The sequence below is a fragment of the Bos taurus genome, chromosome 1 (assembly GCF_002263795.3).
Source record: "Bos taurus isolate L1 Dominette 01449 registration number 42190680 breed Hereford chromosome 1, ARS-UCD2.0, whole genome shotgun sequence".
NCBI classification, from domain to species: domain Eukaryota; kingdom Metazoa; phylum Chordata; class Mammalia; order Artiodactyla; family Bovidae; genus Bos; species Bos taurus.
Window position 1 is genome coordinate 152,587,397 of NC_037328.1, and position 23,180 is coordinate 152,610,576.

At 42.2% G+C, this 23,180-nt stretch overlaps 1 protein-coding gene across 1 annotated transcript in view; it reads right to left on the minus strand.

Moving 5' to 3' along the window:
- Nucleotides 1–12,405: 12,405 nt before the first annotated feature.
- The window catches only part of HACL1 (2-hydroxyacyl-CoA lyase 1), a 38,755-nt gene continuing 27,980 nt past the window's right edge, over nt 12,406–23,180 (minus strand). Inside the window, 1 exon segment of the mRNA NM_001098949.1 lies at nt 12,406–12,561. Coding sequence (NP_001092419.1) covers nt 12,529–12,561 — 33 coding nt within the window. The 3' untranslated portion in view covers nt 12,406–12,528.

Below are 23,180 nucleotides of genomic sequence, written 5' to 3' on the forward strand. Positions count from 1 at the left end.
CTGTGATTCATGGGGTCGCAAAGAGTTGGACACAACTGAGCGACTGAACTGAACTGAACTGATCTGAATGCTTTGACATAGGGTCTTGCTGGCCCCGGTGACTGCCCCTCCCAGGTTAATGAGTTCCTGGTGAGCAAAGAACTCTTTTCACATACAAATCCATCCTGAGCCCATCATCCCCACCTCCCTCTGTCTCACTCTGCATTGGGCTCTCACATTCCAGGCTTCTCTCCCCGGCCCTAATCACCGCAGGGTCCAGATGCCTGGGGCACCCTGGAGCCCATGGATATTGTTTAAACTGGCTAAGCCTAAACCTGCTTACTCTGACTCACCTCTTTCTTCCCAAGGAAAGCACGGGAAAGGCCTCCACCGTGCATCCCCTCTTTCTCGGAGACCACCCCCACCACCTCCCGGCCACCTCTCCAGAACTGTGAGCAAGAAACCACCTTTACCTGTTGACCTTGCTGTCATCGGCAGTTCTTCTATTAATGCACTGAATTTTAAAATAGACTCCAATGGAAATACTATCTTTTTGTGCTACTAGACTTAACACAGAATAATTAAATGGAGAAAAGCCTATAAACTCCGCAGAAGAATGAGGTAGGCAGGGTGGTGGGGAGAGGGCACACAGCTGGAGCGGTGGCAGGGTGGGGCGGGGTGGGGCAGGAGTGGCACTGAGTCAGGAGAGGGAGTCGGGAGTGCGGCGATGGGTTAGCCCACAGGACTCACGTGTGAAAGAAGCATGTATTCCCAGGAACTCAACTTTACTTTGGACCTCCATTTTGCCAAGGTAGGAATTTGGCCCAGTTCTGTCAGGATTCTTGTGGCCCATCCCTACCCCTACACGACTCTAAGGATGGTTCAGTTCAGTCCTTCAGTCCTGTCCGACTCTTTGTGACCCCATGAACCGCAGCACCCCAGGCTTCCCTGTCCATCACCAACTCCTGGAGTCTACCCAAATTCATGTCCATTGAGTCGGTGATGCCATCTAACCATCTCATCCTCTGTCATCCCCTTCTCCTCCTGCCCTCAATCTTTCCCAGCATCAGGGTCATTTCCAATGAGTCAGCTCATTTAAAACGGTGGCCAAAGTACTGGAGTTTCAGCTTCAGCATCAGTCCTTCCAATGAATATTCAGGACTGATTTCCTTCAGGATGGATTGGTTGGATCTCCTTGCAGTCCTAGGGACTCTCAAGCATCTTCTCCAACACTACAGTTCAAAAGCATCAATTCTTCTGCGCTCAGCTTTCTTTACAGTCCAACTCTCACATCCATACGTGACTACTGGAAAAACCATAGCTTTGACTAGATGGACCTTTGTCAGCAAAGTAATGTCTCTGCTTTTTAATATGCTGTCCAGGTTGGTCATAACTTTTCTTCCAAGGAGTAAGCATCTTTTAATTTCATGGCTACAGTCACCATCTGCAGTGACTTCTGTCACTGTTTCCACTGTTTCCCCATCTATTTCCCATGAAGTGATGGGACCAGATGCCATGATCTTAGTTTTCTGAATTTTGAACTTTAAGCCAACTTTTTCACTCTCCTCTTTCACTTTCATCAAGAGGCTGTTTAGTTCTTCACTTTCTGCCGTAAGGGTGGTGTCATCTGCATATCTGAGGTTATTGATATTTCACCTGGCAATGCTGATTCCAGCTTGTGCTTCTTCCAGTCCAGAGTTTCTCATGATGTACTCTGTATAGAAGTTAAATAAGCAGGGTGACAATATCCAGACTTGATGGACTCCTTTTCCTATTTGGAACCAGTCTGTTGTTCCATGTCCAGTTCTAACTGTTGCTTCCTGACCTGCATACAGGTTTCTCAAGAGGCAGGTCAGGTGGTCTGGTGTTCCTATCTGTTTAAGAATTTTCCATAGTTCATTGTGATCCACATAGTCAAAAGGTTTGGCATAGTCAATAAAGCAGAAATAGATGTTTTTCTGGAACTCTCTTGCTTTTTCAATGATCCAGTGGATGTTGATCTCTGGTTTCTCTGCCTTTTCTAAAACCAGCTTGAACATCTGAAAGTTCACGGTTCACCTATTGCTGAAGCCTGGCTTGGAGAATTTTGAGCATTACTTTACTAGTGTGTGAGATGAGTGCAATTGTGCAGTAATTTGAGCATTCTTTGGCATTGCCCTTCTTTGAATGAAAACTGACCTTTTCCAGTCCTGTGGCCACTGCTGAGTTTTCCAAATTTCCTGACATATTGAGTGAAGCACTTTCACAGCATCATCTTTCAGGATTTGAAATAGCTCAACTGGAAATCCATCACCTCCACTAGCTTTGTTCATAGTGATGCTTCCTAAGGCCCACTTGACTTCACATTCCAAGATGTCTGGCTCTAGGTGAGTGATCACACCATCGTGGTTATCTGGGTCGTGAAGATCTTTTTTGTATAGTTCTTCTGTGTATTCTTGCCACCTCTTCGTAATATCGTCTGCTTCTGTTAGGTCCATACCATTTCTGTCCTTTATCGAGCCCATCTTTGCATGAAATGTTCCCTTGGTATCTCTAATTTTCTTGAAGAGATCTCTAGTCTTTCCCATTCTATTGTTTTCCTCTATTTCTTTACACTGATCACTGAGGAAGGCTTTCTCATCTCTCTCTGCTAAGGATGGTGGGGGTGTCTAACCCAGGCCCCAGGGCTGGCCTTTGACGCCGAATGGCTCACCCTCTCCACTCTGCACCCTCAGGGTTGTCTGCTGTACCTTTTGTGACATAAACCCCTCCTGGGTCTCCACCCTTGCAAGAAAATGTCTGTGACGTCCATGATGTATATTTCACTACATGACTTGTGGGAGTAGATTCTTCATGGGAGCCCTCAGAGGAGCTTGCCAAAGAGAGCAAGCAGATGCAAGCCCCGGAAGAGGAGGGTGGGCAGCACCTGGGTGCACAGGGACTCAGCCAAGGCGGGAAGGGGGATGGGGATTCATTTCACCAAGCATAATGTGAGTAGTGAACGAGGTGCTGTAGGAGGGCTGGGAGAGTGGACGGCTTCGTGGAAGAGGTGACAATACAGCTGACACCACACGCCAAATGGGGGGCAGCACACGGAGCACTGGAGCGGAAGTGGCATGGCAGGGCTCAGGCTGAGGTGACTCTGGGCCTGATGTCCTTCTCTCCCTGAGCCTCGAGGAGCCAGCTCCTGGGAATACGCTGGGGCCGGAGAGTGAGGCTCAGGACAAACGCGCTAGCTATAGAGTGACTACAGAGCCAGCTCCAGTGACACCTGGGAAGGAGACGGTGGATGATGCCATCTCTGGGTATTTCCAGGCCTGAGTCATAATTTAAAGCGTTCCCTTCAAACTTTGAAACTGGAGATCCAAGTGTTTTTAGCTGGGCCTTTTCTCTCTCTAACTGCAGGGGTAACCATACAACTGGTCCACCATGGGTTCACTGACCAGCTAGCCAGCCTCTCTCCTGGAAAGAAAGGGCTTGGAGGAGAGGGATGATCCAAAATAATCTGATGAAAACCAGAGGCATAGGCATCCGTGCCTGTCAGATCCAAATCCAAGGTGTCCCTTAATCTGCATCTTATCTTTGGGAGGATGTCACCGGATTTTCAATTTCCTTTACCCACATGACTTCACTATTCAGATTGCGAGAGTGCATGTGTGTGTACTCAGTCATTCAGTCGTGTCTGACTCCTGGAGACTCCATGGTAGCCTGCGAGGCTCCTCTGTCCACGGAATTTTTTCAGTCAAGAATACTGGAGTGTGTTGCCATCTCCTACTACAAGCGATCTTTCCCACCACCCAGGGATCAAACCTGCATCTCTTGCGTCTTTTGCACTGGCAGGCAGATTCTTCACTGAGCCACCTGGGTTGCCCCTGTTATTCAGATTAGCAGCCAACAAATGCAACCAGCAAACACCAGATGACTCAGACTGCATCTGTATACATTTCACTGTCCACAGCAGTCAGCACACTCTGCTTTATTAGGGTTTCTCAGTCATAATTCCCACCTGGAATTTAACTGGTTTCCAACTTTCTTCATACATTCATGTGAAACTTCATCACAGTCACTTTTAAATCTACATTTACTTTAGCCATGTACCACTTCTTCATGGCAGTGTACTACTTCCCCATTGCCTAGAGAAATGTCTTAAAAACACTAAAGGAAATTGCTGCAGCCACTATGGAAAACAATATGGAGGTTCTGCAAAAAACTAAAAATAGAATTACAGTACAATCCGGTAATTCCACTTCTGGGTATTTATCCAAAGAAAATAAAAACATTAATTCAACGGATACATGCACCCCTATGATCACTGCAGTGTTATTTACAATAGCCAAGATATGGAAACAACCTCAATGTCCATGCATAGATGACTGGATAAAGAAGATGCGGTATTAATATAATACTACTCAGCCATTTAAAGAACAAGGTCTTGCCATTTGCAGCAACAAGGACTGACCTGGAGAGTGGTATGCTAAGTGAAGTCAGTAAAACAGAGAAAGACAAGTACATGATTTCAATATGCAATCTAAAAACTGAAAAACAAATGAACAAACAAAATACAACAGATTCATAGGTAGAACCAACTGGTGGTTGCCAGAAGAAAGTGGGGTGAAGGACAGATAAAAGAGGGGACAAAGTTTAAAAGGTAAAAACTTCCAGCTGTAAGATAAATAGCTCATGAGCGTATAACATACATTGGCAACATAATATTGTAACAGCTTTGCATGGTGAAAGATAGCAATTGGTGTTACCACGGTGACCATTTCATAATGTATAAAAATACTGAATCATTAAATTAAACATTTGAAACTAATACAATATTGTATTGTATTGTACTATTAAATTAGAGGTAATAAAAGAACAAATATATTTCTGGAAGCAATATTACTTTTACTTTCCTTTAATGTTCAAAATTCTATTATTTCTTTGTAATAGATTTGAGACTTTTTTCTCTATGGAAAATACACGCCAGTCACAGAATAAGCTGAGCTACTCCAAAGGTGCACACATGAGATAACCACAGAAAATATCCACTGAGCTGTTTCCAACATGATGAGTTCTCAGTCAACTATCATCCAGTGAGTTCAGCTCAGTCGCTCAGTCCTGTCCAACTCTTCGTGAGCCCATGAATCGCAGCACGCCAGGCCTCCCTGTCCATCACCAACTCCCAAAGTTCACTCAGACTCATGTCCATCAAGTCGGTGATGCCATCCAACCATCTCATCCTCTGTCGTCCCCTTCTCCTCCTGCCCCCAATCCTTCCCAGCATCAGGGTCTTTTCCAATGAGTCAACTCTTCGCATGAGGTGGCCAAAGTACTGGAGTTTCAGCTTCAGCATCAGTCCTTCCAGTGAACACTCAGGACTGATAACCCTTAGGATGGACTGGTTGGATCTCCTTGCAGTCCAAGGGACTCTCAAGAGTCTTCTCCAACACCACAGTTCAAAAGCATCAATTCTTCAGCGCTCAGCTTTCTTCACAGTCCAACTCTCACATCCATACATGACCACAGGAAAAACCATAGCCTTGACTAGACAGACCTTTGTTGGCAAAGTAATGTCTCTCTGCATTTGAATATGCTATCTAGGTTGGTCATAACTTTCCTTCCAAGGAGTAAGCATCTTTTAATTTCATGGCTACAGTCACCATCTGCAGTGATTTTGGAGCTCAAAAAAATAAAATTAGACACTGCTTCCACTGTTTCCCCGTCTATTTCTCATGAAGTGATGGGACCAGATGCCATGATCTTCGTTTTCTGAATGTTGAGCTTTAAACCAACTTTTTCACTCTCCTCTTTCACTTTCATCAAGAGGCTTTTTAGTTCCTCTTCATTTTCTGCCATTAGGGTCGTGTCATCTGCATATCTGAGGTTATTGATATTTCTCCCGGCAATCCTGATTCCAGCTTGTGCTTCTTCCAGCCCAGCGTTTCTCATGATGTACTCTGCATAGAGGTTAAATAAGCAGGGTGACAATATACAGCCTTGACGTACTCTTTTTCCTATTTGGAACCAGTCTGTTGTTCCATGTCCAGTTCTAACTGTTGCTTCCTGACCTGCATATAGGTTTCTCAAGAGGCTGGTCAGGTGGTCTGGTATTCCTATCTCTTTCAGAATTTTCCACAGTTGATTGTGATCCACACATTCAAAGGCTTTGGCATAGTCAATAAAGCAGAAATATATGTTTTTCTGGAATTCTCTTGCTTTTTTGATGATCCAGCAGATGTTGGCAAATTGATCTCTGGTTCCTCTGCCTTTTATAAAACCAGCTTGAACATCTGGAAGTTCACAGTTCACGTATTGCTGAAGCCTGGCTTGGAGAATTTTAAGCATTACTTTACTAGCATGTGAGATGAGTAAATGGCATGGAGAAGGGAATGGCAAACCACTTCAGTATTCTTGCCTTGAGAACCCCATGAACAGGATGAAAAGGCAAAATGATAGGATACTGAAAGAGGACCTCCCCAGGTTGGTAGGTGCCCAATATGCTACAGGAGATCAGTGGAGAAATAACTCCAGAAAGAATGAAGGGATGGAGCCAAAGCAAAAACAATAGCCAGCTGTGGATGTGACTGGTGATAGAAGCAAGGTCCAATGCTGTAAAGAGCAATATTGCATAGGAACCTGGAATGTCAGGTCCATGAATCAAGGCAAATTGGAAGTAGTCAAACAGGAGATGGCAAGAGTGAACGTCTACATTTTAGGAATCAGCAAACTAAAATGGACTGGAATGGGTGAATTTAACTCAGATGACCATTATACCTGCTACTGTGTGCAGGAATCCCCTAGAAGAAATGGAGTAGCCATCATGGTCAACAAAAGAGTCCGAAATGCAGTACTTGGGTGCAATCTCAAAAACGACAGAATGATCTCTGTTCGTTTCTAAGGCAAACCATTCAACATCACAGTAATCCATGTCTATGCCCCAACCAGTAATGCCAAAGAAGCTGAAGTTGAATAGTTCTATGAAGAACTACAAGACCTTCTAGAACTAACACCCCAAAAAGATGTCCTTTTCATTACAGGGGACTGGAATGTAAAAGTAGGAAGTCAAGAAACACCTGGAGCAATGGGCAAATTTGGCCTTGGAATATGGAATGAAGCAGGGCAAAGGCTAATAGAGTTTTGCCAAGAGAATGCAATGGTCATAGAAAACACCCTCTTCTAACAACACAAGAGAAGACTCTACACATGGACATCACCAGATGGTCAAACCAAAATCAGATTGATTATATTCTTTGCAGCCAAAGATGGAGAAGCTCTATACACTCAGCAAAAACAAGACTGGGAGCTGACTGTGGCTCAGATCATGAACTCCTTATTGCCAAATTCAGACTGAAATTGAAGAAAGTAGGGAAAACCACTAGACCATTCAAGTATGACCTAAATCAAATCCCTTATGATTATACACTGGAAGTGAGAAATAGATTTAAGGGACTAGATCTGAGAGATAGAGTGCCTGATTAACTATGGAGGGAGGTTTGTGACATTGTACAGGAGATAGGGATCAAGACCATCCCCATGGAAAAGAAATGCAAAAAAGCAAAATGGCTGTCTGAGGAGGCCTTACAAATAGCTGTGAAAAGAAGAGAAATGAAAAGGAAAGGAGAAAAAGAAAGATATAAGCATCTGAATGCACAGTTCCAAAGAATAGCAAGGAGAGATAAGAAAGCCTTCCTCAGTGATCAATGCAAAGAAATAGAGGAAAACAAGAGAATGGGAAAGACTAGAGATCTCTTCAGGAAAATTAGAGATACCAAGGGAACATTTCATGCAAAGATGGGCTCAATAAAGGACAGAAATGGTATGGACCTAACAGAAGCAGAAGATATTAAGAAGAGGTGGCAAGAATACACAGAATATACAAAAAAGATCTTCACGACCCAGATAACCACGATGGTGTGATCACTCACCTAGAGCCAGACATCCTGGAATGTGAAGTCAAGTGGGCCTTAGAAAGCAGCACTACGAACAAAGCTAGTGGAGGTGATGGATTTCCAGTTGAGCTATTTCAAATCCTGAAAGATGATGCTGTGAAAGTGTTGCACTCAATATGCCAGCAAATTTGGAAAACTCAGCAGTGGCCACAGGACTGGAAAAGGTCAGTTTTCATTCTAATCCCAAAGAAGGGCAATGACAAAGAATTCTCAAACTACCACACGATTGCACTCATCTCACAGGCTAGTAAACTAATGCTTAAAATTCTCCAAGCCAGGCTTCAGCAATACGTGAACTGTGAACTTTCAGATGTTCAAGCTGGTTTTAGAAAAGGCAGCGGAAACAGAGATCAATTTGCCAACATCTGCTGGATCATCAAAAAAGTAAGAGAGTTCCAGAAAAACATCTATTTCTGCTTTATTGACTATGCCAAAGCCTTTGAATGTGTGGATCACAATCAACTATGGAAAATTCTGAAAGAGATGGGAATACCAGACCATCTGATCTGCCTCTTGAGAAACCTATATGCAGATCAAGAAGCAACAATTAGAACTGAACATGGAACAACAGACTGGTTCCAAGTAGGAAAAGGAGTATGTCAAGGCTGTATATTGTCACCCTGCTTATTTAACTTCTATGCAGAGTACATCATGAGAAACGCTGGGCTGGAATCAGGATTGCCAGGAGAAATATCAAAAACCTCAGATACGTAGATGACACCACCCTAATGGCAGAAAGTGAAGAGAACTAAAAAGCCTCTTGATGAAAGTGAAAGAGGAGAATGAAAAAGTTGGCAGCTCAACATTCAGAAAACGAAGATCATGGCATCTGGTTCCATCACTTCATGGGAAATAGACGGGGAAACAGTGGAAACTGTGTCACACTTTATTTTATTTATTTTTTTTTTGAGCTCCAAAATCACTGCAGATGGTGACTGTAGCCATGAAATTAAAAGATGCTTACTCCTTGGAAGGAAAGTTATGACCAACCTAGACAGCATATTCAAATGCAGAGACATTACTTTGCCAACAAAGGTCCGTCTAGTCAAGGCTATGGTTTTTCCTGTGGTCATGTATGGATGTGAGAGTTGGACTGTGAAGAAAGCTGAGCGCTGAAGAATTGATGCTTTTGAACTGTGGTGTTGGAGAAGACTCTTGAGAGTCCCTTGGACTGCAAGGAGATCCAACCAGTCCATTCTAAAGGAGATCAGCCCTGGGTGTTCTTTGGAAGGAATGATGCTAAAGCTGAAACTCCAATACTTTGGCCACCTCATTCGAAGAGTTGACTCATTCGAAAAGACTCTGATGCTGGGAGGGATTAAGGGCAGGAGGAGAAGGGGATGACAGAGGACAAGATGGCTGGATGGTATCACCAACTCGATGGACATGAGTTTGGGTGAACTCAGGGAGTTGGTGGACAGGGAGGCCTGGCGTGCTGCAATTCATTGGGTTGCAAAGAGTCGGACACGACTGAGCAACTGAATTGAACTGAACTCTACGGCACGTGCCCTCCAGAGGCCAGCGTCTGCCGGGAGCCAACGTGAGGAACTCCGCCCGTGACCTTTGCCCGAGGAAGGAGGCTCGACATACGCAAAGGCAGGATCGAGCCTCAGGAGTCCCCCTGGAAATTCTCGAGCATCCACCCCCAAAGCCAGAGTCTGCCTACTTTACTGCTTTGTGCTCTCACCTACACCTCTGACTTTCTGGGGGGCTGTCCCCCACCACCTCTCTCTGAAAAAGAGTTAACTTACAGCTCCAGTTAATAAAGTTCCTGGGCATGACAAGAGTGTTTCAACCTACAAACTCCTTTGGAAGTCCTCTAGCCTGCCTGAACAGGTTCTTCCAGCCACATGTGATTGTTCAGAGCCTCCCAACCGTGAGAGGCATGAGATGTTCTAAACTGTCTAAATACAGATTCCTTTGAGCAGTTAAAAGATTGATTAGAAATTCTATTGGTGAAGGGTTTTTCACTTGTTGGGCCAATGTTTTCTGCTAAGTTTCCATATCCCTACCTACTGTGTCCCTGGGAATGTATTGATTAATATAATTGGTGTATAGGAATGTAAGTAGTAGCTTTAATGTTTGTAACCTTGGACCCTTGAGTTAATTCTTTTCTTTTTATAGCCCAACACACGTTTGCCCTATAGGAATGCACTTTATCTAATGCTTTCGGAGGGTGGTGCCTGACTTTAGAATAATCACCTTTAGAGAAAAATGAAGAAAGGGTCATAAAATGTTAACAGGCCTCCTGGCCAGAAGATGATGTAAATCACCTAAACTTTTGCATATGATAAGTTTGAAAGCCTGGCTTCGATAAGGATCAAGGACTGCTGACCTTCCCCCGTTATCCTCCACGCACAACTTAAGGTATAAAAACTACTTTGGAAAATAAAATGCAGGCCTTATTCACCGAAGCTTGGTCTCCCCATGTCGTTCTTTCTCTCACCTTCTGGCTGAATTCCAATCTGGAGCGTGGAGGCTCGTCAAGCCTACTAATTATGCCTGGGCTTCTAAGATCTGACTGGGGAGGCCTTAGTGTCTCCTCTCCTTTGGGAGAACGGGAGGACGCCTGCGGCCTACATATGTGACGCAAATCCCTTGTCCTGGAATTTTATTAGCTTTCAAGGTAAACCAAGTTATTCAGCCTCTTTTCTTCACTGAATTTCTTCGCTGAGCTATCCTTATTTAACCACTCTTTATATCTTTAATTAACATTTAAATAAGCTATTGTTTCCTGATCGCCGACACCGTCCCAGCTTCGAATTCCCTGGATCCACCGGGGCTGGACCCTGGTAAGCGTCCACGGGGAGCACGGGACACCCGGTGAGATGACAGGGCCACCCACTCTCTGCTTCTCCTCTGCAGCCCAGGCTCTGCAGTGTGTGTCGCAGAACTCCATAAGGGGACCTGCCGGGGAAGAGGGGGGCCTGATCTCATGCGCTTGTCACGTGAAACCACATCTTCATGCAAGCATCTCCTCGGCTCATACCTCAAAGCTGGAGGCCACCGCTTCGCGGAGGTCACTTAGGTCCCTAACAAGCCAATGGATGGATACAAGTCTGATGTGTATGACACAGTCAAACTAGCTGAACTTAGATATAAAGTCCTATACCCCAATTCATATATAAAACTGCAGATAATAAACAAGAACTCTGAAAATAATTTCCATTTCTAGTATTTTCTTAAAACAATATGTTTCTGAGAATACAATTATATAACAATTTTCATTTTAAAATCTTACACAAGTAGGAAAAAACGTACAAAAAATAAAAATTACTTACATACCATCACCAAGATATATCAAAATTTTGGTTTACTTCATGCCCACCTTTTTTCTCTATGTATATTATCTGTGAATGAGTACAGATGTATATCCTGAACCCATCCATTTTGGTAGCTGTGATTATGCTCAGTCACATCTCTTTGGGACCCCACGGGCCCCACCAGGCTCCTCTGTCCATGGGATTTTCCAAGCAAGAATACCGGAGTGGGTTGTCATTTATTTCTCCATTAATAAACATTCTCTTCAACACAATTTTTATTTTATGATGTTGAAAAACCATAACTTATATAACCAATGTCTTATCATTAAACACTGGGGTTGTTCCTAAATAAAGCCATGCTGAAGGGGCTTACAAATAAATATTTGACGAAATATTTCATTATTTCTTTAAACTACATTCTTGAAATACGCCCACTGGGTCCAAAGTTATGGGGTATGAACACTTTATGATTGTGAATACAAACACTGCTAGAATCCCTCAGTGAAATTTGCACCAATTTCGACACAGTGCTCCGCTCTTCATTTCACCCTCACCAAATGCTGAAAACTGTAATTTTAAAAGTGCTTTGCCGAGGAGCTGGGGTATAAAAGAGGTTTTCAAGTTTAACTTACATACTCATTTGTATTCATACTCATACTCTGATTGATCATTTGCTTTTTTCTATTAATTATACATTCATGCCCTTTGCCCATTTTCTGACTAGTGCATTAACAGTTTTCTTATCAACAAGAGTTCTCTATATATTAAGGCTGCTGACAGTTGCTCTCAATGTGGTACACATACACTGAGGTTGATAATCCAAACATACCCTGAAATTATTAGTTTGGGTGTGATGTGACTTCTCCTTTGGCTTGGTAAGTTCTTTCCAGAAAAAGAAAACAAACACACAACTTATAGTGTAGAACAAGCCCCATCAGACACTGGGCAGACTAACGAACGAAGTGCTCAGTGGATAAACCACGAGGCAGAAACAGTCCAGGTATTCCAACTCACTCAACATGCCTCTCAGTATACAGTTCTTGAAACTGTTTTTTGTCTGAAGAGGTTTCTAAAAGATATGTGATGTTAAGAAGGGATTCGTTTAAAAGAATACTGATGTGTAATTCAACAGTTAGGTAGTCACAATACAATGTAATTAACCCCTTCTTCCATCTGTAAATGGTTATTTCTGTGGTAGGATTCTGGTAGCTTTTTATATTTTCAATCAATTCCTATACTATAAAATGTCACTTAGAAATGTTTTATTTAATTTTTGCATGACAATTTTAAGATTATAGTAATTTTGTTTTGAAAAATAAAATTCCATCTTATAGGAAAGAGAAAACTCTTCAAGTCATTCATTGGCATCTTTACAGATTAGACCGGGTCAGCCAGTGAAAATCCTAAAAAAAGAAAAGAAACAAATATTCAGTCAAAAGAAATAACTACATCAAACTATATCCTATCTTGCTTGCTCTAAAATCCAAAAGTCCCATTATAACGACACTAGCCACAGTGGGGGTAAATGAGTTTTGTCTTTGATCTACAGCTTTTCCTAAAAAGGAGCTAAAAATCTATTAGTGAATCTTCTGTCTCTTCCTACAAAACAACCTAATATCACTTTCTGAATCTTGCCCCATTAATAGTAATCAGGGCAGACAAAAAAACTATAGAGTATGAAAGAAGCAGAAATACTACAAAACAGAAATATGTAGAAAACAAACTTATGGTTTGTCATTGTTCAGTCGCTCAGTTGTGTCCAACTTTGTGACCCCATGGACTGCAGTATACACCAGGCCCCCCTGTCCATCACCATCTCCCGGAGCTTGCTCATACTCACATCCATCGAGTCAGTGATGCCATCCAACCATCTCATCCTCTGTCGTCCCCTTCTCCTCCCGCCTTCAGTCTTTCCCAGCATCAGGGTCTTTTCCAGTGAATCAGCTCTTCACATCAGGTGGCCAAAGTATTGGAGCTTGAGCTTCAGCATCAGTCCTTCCAATGAACACTCAGGAATGATTTCCTTTAGGATGGACTGGTTGGATCTCCTTGCAGTCCAAGGGACTCTCAAGCATCTTCTCCAACACCACAGTTTGAAAGCATCAATTCTTTGGCGCTCAGCTTTCTTTAAGGTCCAACTTTCACATCTGCACATGACTACTGGAAAAATCATAGCTTTGACTAGATGGACCTTTGTCAACAAAGTAATGTCTCTGCTTTTTAATATGCTTTGTCATAGCTTTTGTTCCAAGGAGCAAGCGTCTTTTAATTTAATAGCTGCAGTCACCGTCCACAGTGATTTTGGAGCCCAAGAAAATGGTCTGTCACTGTTTCCATTGTTTCCCATCTATTTGCCATGAAGTTATGGGACTGGATGCCATGATCTTAGTTTTTTGAATGCTGAGTTTTAAGCCAGCTTTTTCACTCTCCTCTTTCATCAAGAGGCTCTTTAGTTCCTGTTCCTTTTCTGTCATGAAGGTGGTGTAATCTGCATATCTGAGGTTATTGATATTTCTCCCAGCAATCTTGATTTCAGCTTGTGCTTCATCCAGCCCAGCATTTCTCATGATGTACTCCATATATAAGTTAAATAAACAGAGTGACAAGCCTTGACACACTCCCTCCACAATTTCGAACCAGTTTGTTATTCCATGTCTGGTTCTAACTGTTGCTTCTTGACCTGCATACATGTTTCTCAGGAGGTAGGTCAGGTGGTCTGGTATTCCCATCTCTTTAAGAATTTTCCACAGTTTGTTGTGATCCATAGTCAAAGGCTTTAGCGTAGTCAATGAAGCAGGGGTAGATGTTTTTTTGGAAGTCCCTTGCTTTTTCTATCACCCAATGGATGTTGGCAATTTGATCATCTGCCTTTTCCAAATCCAGCTGGTACACGTGGAAGTTTTCGGTTCACATACTGTTGAAGCATAGCTGGAAGGATTTGAGCATTAACTTGCTAGCTTGTGAAATGAGTGCAACTGTACGATCGTTTGAACATTCTTTGGCATTGCCCTTCTTTGGGTTTAGAATGAAAACTGACCTTTTCCAGTCCTGTGGCCACTGCTGAGTTTTCCAAATTTGCTAGCATACTGAGTGCAGTACTTTAACAGCATCTTCTTTTAAGATCTGAAATAGCTCAGGTAGAATTCCATCACCTCCACTAGCTCTGTTCGTAGTGATGCTTCCTAAGGCCCACTTGACTTCACACTCTAGGATGTCTGGCTCTAGGTGAGTGATGACACTACCATGGTTATCCAGGTCATTAAGGCCTTTTTTGTATAGTTCTTGTGTGTATTCTTGCCAACTTATGGTTACCAAGGGGAAAAAGGCATGGTGGGGGAGGGAAGAAACTGGGAGACAGGGATTGACATATAAACACTACTATATATAAAACAGGTAACTAATGAGAACCTACTGTATCGCACAGGGAACTCTAGTCATATTATGTAGTGACCTACATGGGAAGAGAATCTAAAAAAGAATGGATATATGAATAACTGTTAATTTTGCTGAACAGCAGAAACCAACACACTATAAACCAACTATACTCCAATAAAAATTAATTTTTTAAAAAAGGAGGAGATGAGGGAGGAAAGAGGACCAAGCTCCCACATCTAAGCAGAACTTTGGTAGAAAGAGCAGTGCACGGAAGCCTTTCCCAGGACAGAAACTATCCTACCCATAGAGCCTGGACACTGGCAACTGCAGAGATTAGGTCCTCCCTGTACAGCAAGCAGCCCGCTACACCATGAATCAGTGATAAGTGGTGACCAGCAGTCTGTTCTCTGTATCTGAGTCTGTTTCTTTGCTCACAGTCACATTCATTCATTTTACTTCAGATTCCACATCAAGAAGTGACAACACCCAGTGTCGCTCCTCTTTCCCTTTCTCTGTCTGCCTTATGTCACGAAGAATAATATCCTCTAGGTCCATCCACATTGCTGCAGATCATGGGATCTCCTTTTTTATGGTTGAATAGTGTTCTATTGTACATGTATATCACATCTTTTAAAAATTTATTTATTCATTTATTTATGGCTGTGCTGGGTCTTCACTGCTGCACAGGCCTTTCTCTAGATGCAGCAAACGAGGGCTCCTCTCTAGTTGCAGAGTGCGGGCTTCTCGTCACGGTGGCTCCTCCTGCTGTGGAGCACAGGCTCTGAGGTGCACGGGCTCTGAGGCACACAGGCTCTGCAGTGCACGGGCGTCAGCAGTCACAGCCTGCAGGCTCAGCAGTTGCAGCTCCCAGGCTCTGGAGCACAGAGTCAGTGGTTGCAGCTCATGGGCTTCGTTGCTCCGTGGCATGTCCCATCTTCCCAGATCAGGGACTGAACCTGTGTCTCCTGCATTGGCAGGCAGGTTCTTTACCACTGAATCACCGGGGAAGTCCATACAAGAATCTGCTTCATCCATTTATTGGTTGATGGACGCTTAGGTTACTTCCATATCTTAGCTATTGTAAATAATGTTGCTCTGAACACTGGGGTGCATGTTATCTTTTCAGACTTAAACATACAGAAACAAACTAGTGGTCACCAGTGGGGAGAAGGACAGGCGGAGGGACGAGATGGGGTATGAGATTCAGAGACACAAATTACTCTGTATAAAGTAACTAAGCTACAAGGATATATTGCACAGCATAGGAATAGACTTCCCTGTAGCTTAAACGGTAAAGAATCTGCCTGTGATGCAGGAAACCAGGGTTCGATTCCTGGGTTGGGAAGTTCCTCTGGAGAAGGGAATGGCAATCCACTCCAGTATTCTTGCCTGGAGAATTCCATGTACAGAGAAGCCTGGTGGGCTACAGTCTGTGGGGTCTCAAAGAGTCGGACACGACTAAGCGACTAACACACATAGGGAATATAGCCAATATTTTATAATAACTTTAAATGGAGTGTAGTCTATAAAAATCACTATGTTGTATACCTAAAACTAACATGGTACTGCAAATCAACTGTACTTTGTTTTAAAAAAATGACAAATGGCAATGGACACATAATTAATCAATGAAAAGTAAACAGCTTAGAAACTGTAATATAAGTGGAATTCTACCGGAATGAAGACACATATGTTGAAGTAGTAGATGCAAAAAAATACAAGGATAATCCTCGTGGAATTATAAAAGAGGAAGTAGGAGGCTATATTTCTCCAGCAATATCCTCCAGGTTCATAGAGAACCCACAACAGACCACTAGAAGCAGATCACTTAGAAAGGTGAACGTGGTAGCAGAGAGAGGACAATCAGTCAGGGCCCTCCTGTGACTATAACACCGGTCTGTTTTGTCTGTGCTCTGACCGCACTTACCAGGGCTTTAGCCCTTAGTGCTCTGATGCTCTGATGCCAGGAGGAGGGGCTCTTGGCTGCAACACTAACACCCCAGCTACTGGAAAGTAGGTGCTCAGCTAGACAAAAGGACACGGGATTTTAAAACCTATCTATTGGGTGTCTAGCTAGACAGAATTATCTGAACAAAGAGTTTCTTTCTAAGGTGATCAATAAACCCACAAAGGTACTGAGCAGATTCTGAAAGTTGACCTATCTTAAAACAGTCTGGCTGCTTGCTCCATGTAAACTGTGCTAATCTCACCTAACTCATCATCTTTCTGGCCTAGTCTTTCTGTGCTCACCATCCCCATCACCATGCTTCTTCTTAAGTATCTCTTCTCTCTGCTATGAGAAGAGCCTAGAGAGGCTATGCCAAAGCCTTTCTCTCCCTGTTTTTAAATTTTAATTGAAGTATAATTGACACACGTGCATGCTAAGTCGCTTCAGTCATGCTCCACTCTCTGCGACCCTATGGACTGTGGCCCACCAGGTTCCTCTGTCTATGGAATTATCCAGACAGAAATACTGGAGTGGGATGCCATACATTCCTCCAGGGGATCTTCCTGACTCAGGGATCAAACCTGCACCTCCTGTGGCCCCTGAACTGAGCCACTGGGAAGGCCCCATAATTGACTCATAACATTACATTTATTTCAGGGGCTTCCCAGGTGGCGTCAGCGGTAAACAACCCGCCTGCCAATGCAGAAGACATGAGACGTGGGTTCGGTCCCTGGGTCAGGAAGATCCCCTGGAGGAGAAAATGGCAACCCACTCCAGTATTTGTGTCTGGAGAATTCCATAGACAGAGGAGTCTGGCAGGCTATGTCCATGGGATTGCAGAGTCTGACACAACTGAGCGACTAACACACACACACGTTATACTCATTTCAGGTATACAACACAATGACCTGACATTTGTACACATCAAAAAATGATGACAACAAATCTAGCTAACATCCATCACTACATATAGTCACAAAAATGTTTACTGTAATGAGAACTTGTAATAGCTATTTGGTTAGCAACTTTCAAATATGCAACACAGTATTATTAACTACAGTTATCATGCTGTTCATTACATCTCCGAAGACTTATATTTATAACTGGAAGTTTGTACCTTTTGACCCCCATAGGCCATTTTGCCCACTCCCCACCCACCAACTCTGGCGACCACCAACCCATTTTCTGCACCTATGAGCTGGGGTTTTTGTTTGGGGCTCCATACGTGAGGTCATATGACACTCACCTCTCTCTGACTTGAGTCTCTCAGCACAATGCATTCAAGGCCGACCCACGTTGTTGCAGTGCTAAGACTCCATCCTTTTTACGGCTAAATAATAACCCATTGTGTGTATTTACAAACCATTTTAGGAATCACTGAGCTAACATGGACTAGAATGGGTGAACTTAACTCAGATAACCAATATATCTACTACTGTGGACAAGAATTCCTTAGAAGAAATGGAGTAGCCCTCATAGGCAACAAAAGAGTCTGAAATGCAGTACTTGGGTGCAGTCTCAAAAATGACAGAATGATCTCTGTTCATTTCCAAGGCAAACCTGCAATATGATAGTAATCCAAGTCCATGCCCCAACCACTAATGCTAAAGAAGCTGAAGTCTGAACCGAGATATGAAGACCTACAAGACCTTCTAGAACTAACACTCCAAAAAGATGTCCTTTTCATTATAGGGTACTGGAAGGCAAAAGTAGGAAGTCAAGAGATACCTGGTGTAACAGGCAAGTTTGGCCTTGAGTACAAAATGAAGCAAGGCAAAGGCTAACAGAGTTTTGCCAAGAGAATGCACTGGTCATAGCGAACACCCTCTTCCAACAACACAAGAGAAGACTCTACACATGGACATCACCAGATGGTCAATACCAAAATTAGATTGATTATATTCTTTGCAGCCGAAGATGGAGAAGCTCTATACAGTCAGCAAAAACAAGACCAGGAGCTGTGACTCAGATCATGAATTCCTTATTGCAAAATTCAGACTTAAATTAAAGTAGAGAAAACCACTAGGCCATTCAGGTATGACCTAAATCAAACCCTTCATAATTATACAGTGGAAGTGACAAACAGATTCAAGGAATTAGATATGACAGAATGCCTGAAGAACTATGGATGGGGGTTCATAACATTGTACAAGAGGTGGTGATCAAAATCATCTCCAAGAAAAAGAAATGCAAGAAGGCAAAATAGTTATCTGAGGAGGCCTTACAAATAGCTGAGAAAAGAAGAAAAGTGAAAGGCACAGGAGAAAAGGAAAGATAAAATCATCTGAACGCAGAGTTCCAAAGAATAGCAAGGAGAGATAAGAAAAGCTTCCTAAGTGATCAGTGCAAAGAAATAGAGGAAAACAACAGAATGAGAAAGACTAGAGATCTCTTCAAGAAAATTAGAGATACAAATGAAACATTTCATGCAAAGACAGGCACAATAAAAGACAGAAATGGTATGGACCTAATAGAAGCAGACGATATTAAGAAGAGGTGGCAAGACTACACAGAAGAACTGTACAAAAAAGATCTTCATGATCCAGATAACCACAAAGGTGTGATCACTCACCTAGAGCCAGACATCTTGGAGTGTGAAGTCAAGTGGGCCTTAGGAAGGATCACTACGAACAAAGCTAGTGGAGGTGATGGAATTCCAGTTGAGCTATTTCAAATCCTAAAAGATGATGCTGTGAAAGTACAGCACTCAACAATCCAGCAAATTTGGAAAAATCAGCGGTGGCCACAGGAGTAGAAAAGGTCAGTTTTCATTCTAATACCAAAGAAGGGAAATGCCAAGAAATGTTCAAACTATCACACAGTTGCATTGATTTCATATGCTAGCAAAATAACGCTCAAGATTCTCCAAGCCAGGTTTCAACAGTATGTGAATCGAGAACTTCCAGATGTTCAAGCTGGATTTAGAAAAGGCAGAGGAACCAGAGATCAAATTGCCAACATCTGCTGGATCATAGAAAAAGCAGGAGAATTTCAGAAAGTCATCTACTTGTTTTACTGACTATGCTAAAGCCTTTGACTGTGTGGATCACAACAAACTGTGAAGCATCCTTAAAGAGATGAGAATACCAGACCAGCTTACCTACCTCCTGAGAAATCTGTATTCAAGTCAATGAGCAACAGTTAGAATTGGACATGGAACAACGGAATACTGGTTCTAAATTGGGAAAGGAGTATATCAAGGCTATATACTGTCACCCTGCTTATTCAACTTATATGCAGTGAACATCATGTGAAATACTGGGCTGGGTGAAGTGCAAGCTGGAATCAAGATTGCCAGGAGAAATATCAATAACTTCAGATACGTAGATGACACCACCCTTATGGCAGAAAGCAAAGAGGAATTAAAAAGCCTCTTGATGAAGGTGAAAGAGGAGAGAGAAAAAGCTGGCTTAAAACCCAACATTCAAAAAACTAAGATTATGGCATCCAGTCCCATCAGTTCAGTTCAGTTCAGTCACTCAGTCGTGTCTGACTCTTTGCGACCCAACGAACCGCAGCATGCCAGGCTTCCCTGTCCATCACCAACTTCCAGAGTCCACCCAAACCCATGTCCATTGATCTCATCCTCTGTCATCCCCTTCTTCTCCTGCCCTCAATCTTTCCTAGCAGTTCATGGCAAATAGATGGGGAAACAATAGAAAGTGACAGACTTTATTTTCTTGGGCTCCAAAATCACTGCAAATGGTGACTGCAGCCATGAAATTGAAAGAGGCTTGCTCCTTGAAAGAAATGCTATGATAAACCTAGACAGCATATTAAAAAGCAGAGACATTACTTTGCTGACAAAGGCTCATCTACATGAAAGCTACGTTTTTTCCACTAGTCATGTATGGATGTGAGAATTGGACCATAAAGAAAGCTGAGCACCAAAGAATTGATGCTTTTGAACTGTGGTGCTATAGAAGACTCTTGAAAAGTCCCTTGGACTGCAAGATCAAACCAGTCAATCCTAAAGGAAATCAATCCTGAATATTCATGGGAAGGACTGATGCTGAAGCTGAAGCTCCAATATTTTGGGCACCTGATGCAAAGAGCTGACTTATTAGAAAAGACCCAGAAGCTGGAAAAGACTGAAGGTAGGAGGAGAAGAGGGTGACAGAAGATGAAATGGTTGGATGGAATCACTGACTTAATGGACATGAGTGTGAACAAGCTCCAGGAGATGGTGAAGGACAGGAAACTCCATGGGGTTGCAAAGAGTTGAACAGGGATTGAGCGACTGAACCAAAACAACATCTATTGAGATGATCATATTATTTTTATCCTTCATTTTGTTAATGTAGTGTACCACAATGACTGATTTGTAGATAGCAACTGTTTTTAAATACCTGGAATAAACCCTAGTTCATCATACAATATAATTTTTTAATGTATTGTTGAATTTGGTTTGCTAATATTTTATTAAGGTTTTTACATCTATGTTCATCAAGGATAATTTTCTTTTCTTGTGGTATCCTTGTCTGATCTTGGTTATTGAGGTAAATTTGGCCTTGTAAAAATGACTTCACAAGTGTTCCTTCCTCCTTTATCTTCTGGAAGAATTTGAGAAGAACTGATATTAATTCTGCTTTGAATGTTTGGTATAATTCACCAATGAAGCCACCTGGTCCTGGACTTTTGTTTCAGAGGTTTTGATTACCAATTCAATCTTCTAACTACTAATCAGTCTATTCAAATTTTTTATTTCTTCATGATTCAGTCTTGGTAGTTTACATGTTTCTAGGAATTTATCCATAAATTTAGGTTGTCAAATTTATTAGTATATATTTGTTCACAGTAGTCTCTATGAATTTTTATATTTCCACAGTATCAGTTGTAATGGCTCATCTTTCATTTCTGATTTTGAGTCCTCTCCCTTTATTCTTGCTGATTCTAGATAAAGTTGTGTCAGTTTTAACTATTCAAAGAACCAGAGTTAAGTTACATCAATCTTTTCTACTGTGCTTTTAGACTCTATTTATATGTGCTCTGACCTTTGTTATTTCCTTCCTTCTAACAACTTTGGGCTTTTTCCCCCCTTAGTTTCTTCAAGTGTAAAGTCAGGTTGTTTGAAATTTTTCTTGTTTTTTGAGGTAGGCTTTTATTGCTATGAACTTCTGAGACCTGCTTTTGCTGCATCCCATACATTTTGATATATTTTATTAGCATTTTCATTTAAATTTTTTAAAAATTTATTCTTTGACCCCTTTGCTGCTCAGTAACATGTTGTTTCAGCTCCACATTTTCTAGTTTTCTTTTGTAATCGATTTCAAGTTTCACACTATGGTGGCTGAAAAAGATGCTTTGTATGATTTTATTCTTAAATTTATGAAGATTTGTTTTGTGTCCTAACATATGATCTATCCTGGAGAAAGTTTCATGTGCACTTGAAAAGAATGTGTATACTGTTGTTTTTGAAAGGAATGTTCTGAATACATACGTTATTGACTGGGGAGTTTTTGCAGAAACTAACGCCTGTGGCCAGTGATTTGTCATGTAAGTGTATACTGAAATGTTTTCAGTCAGTAAGTTAAGTCCATCTGTTCAAATGCGTCATAGAAGGTTGATGTTTTCTAACTGATTTTGTGTCTGGATAAGCTATCAATGCCAAAGAATGCTCAAACTACCGCACAACTGCACTCACCTCACGTGCTAGTAAAGTAATGCTTAAAATTCTCCAAGCCAGGCTTCAGCAATATGTGAACTGTGAACTTCCTCATGTTCAAGCTGGTTTTAGAAAAGGCAGAGGAACCAGAGATCAAATTGCCAACATCCGATGGATCATGGAAAAAGCAAGAGAGTTCCAGAAAAACATCTATTTCTGCTTTATTGACTATGCCAAAGCCTTTGAATGTGTGGATCACAATCAACTGTGGAAAATTCTGAAAGAGATGGGAATACCAGACCACCTGATCTGCCTCTTGAGAAACCTATATGCAGGTCAGGAAGCAACAGTTAGAACTGAACATGGAACAACAGACTGGTTCCAAATAGGAAAAGGAGTACGTCAAGGCTGTATATTGTCACCCTGCTTATTTAACTTCTATGCAGAGTACATTATGAGAAACACTGGACTGGAAGAAACACAAGCTGGAATCAAGATTGCCGGGAGAAATATCAATAACCTCAGATATACAGATGACACCACCCTTATGGCAGAAAGTGAAGAGGAACTAAAAAGCCTCTTGATGAAGGTGAAAGTAGAAAGTGAAAAAGTTGGCTTAAAGTTCAACATTCAGAAAATGAAGATCATGGCATCCGGTCCCACCACTTCATGGGAAATAGATGGGGAAACAGTGGAAACCGTGTCAGACTTTATTTTTCTGGGCTCCAAAATCACTGCAGATGGTGACTGCAGCCATGAAATTAAAAGACGCTTACTCCTTGGAAGGAAAGTTATGACCAACCTAGATAGCATATTCAAAAGCAGAGACATTACTTTGCCAACAAAGGTTTGTCTAGTCAAGGCTATGGTTTTTCCTGTGGTCATGTATGGATGTGAGAGTTGGACTGTGAAGAAGGCTGAGTGCCGAAGAATTGATGCTTTTGAACTGTGGTGTTGGAGAAGACTCTTGAGAGTCCCTTGGACTGCAAGGAGATCCAACCAGTCCATTCTGAAAGAGGTCAGCCCTGGGATTTCTTTGGAAGGAATGATGCTAAAGCTGAAAGTCCAGTACTTTGGCCACCTCATGCGAAGAG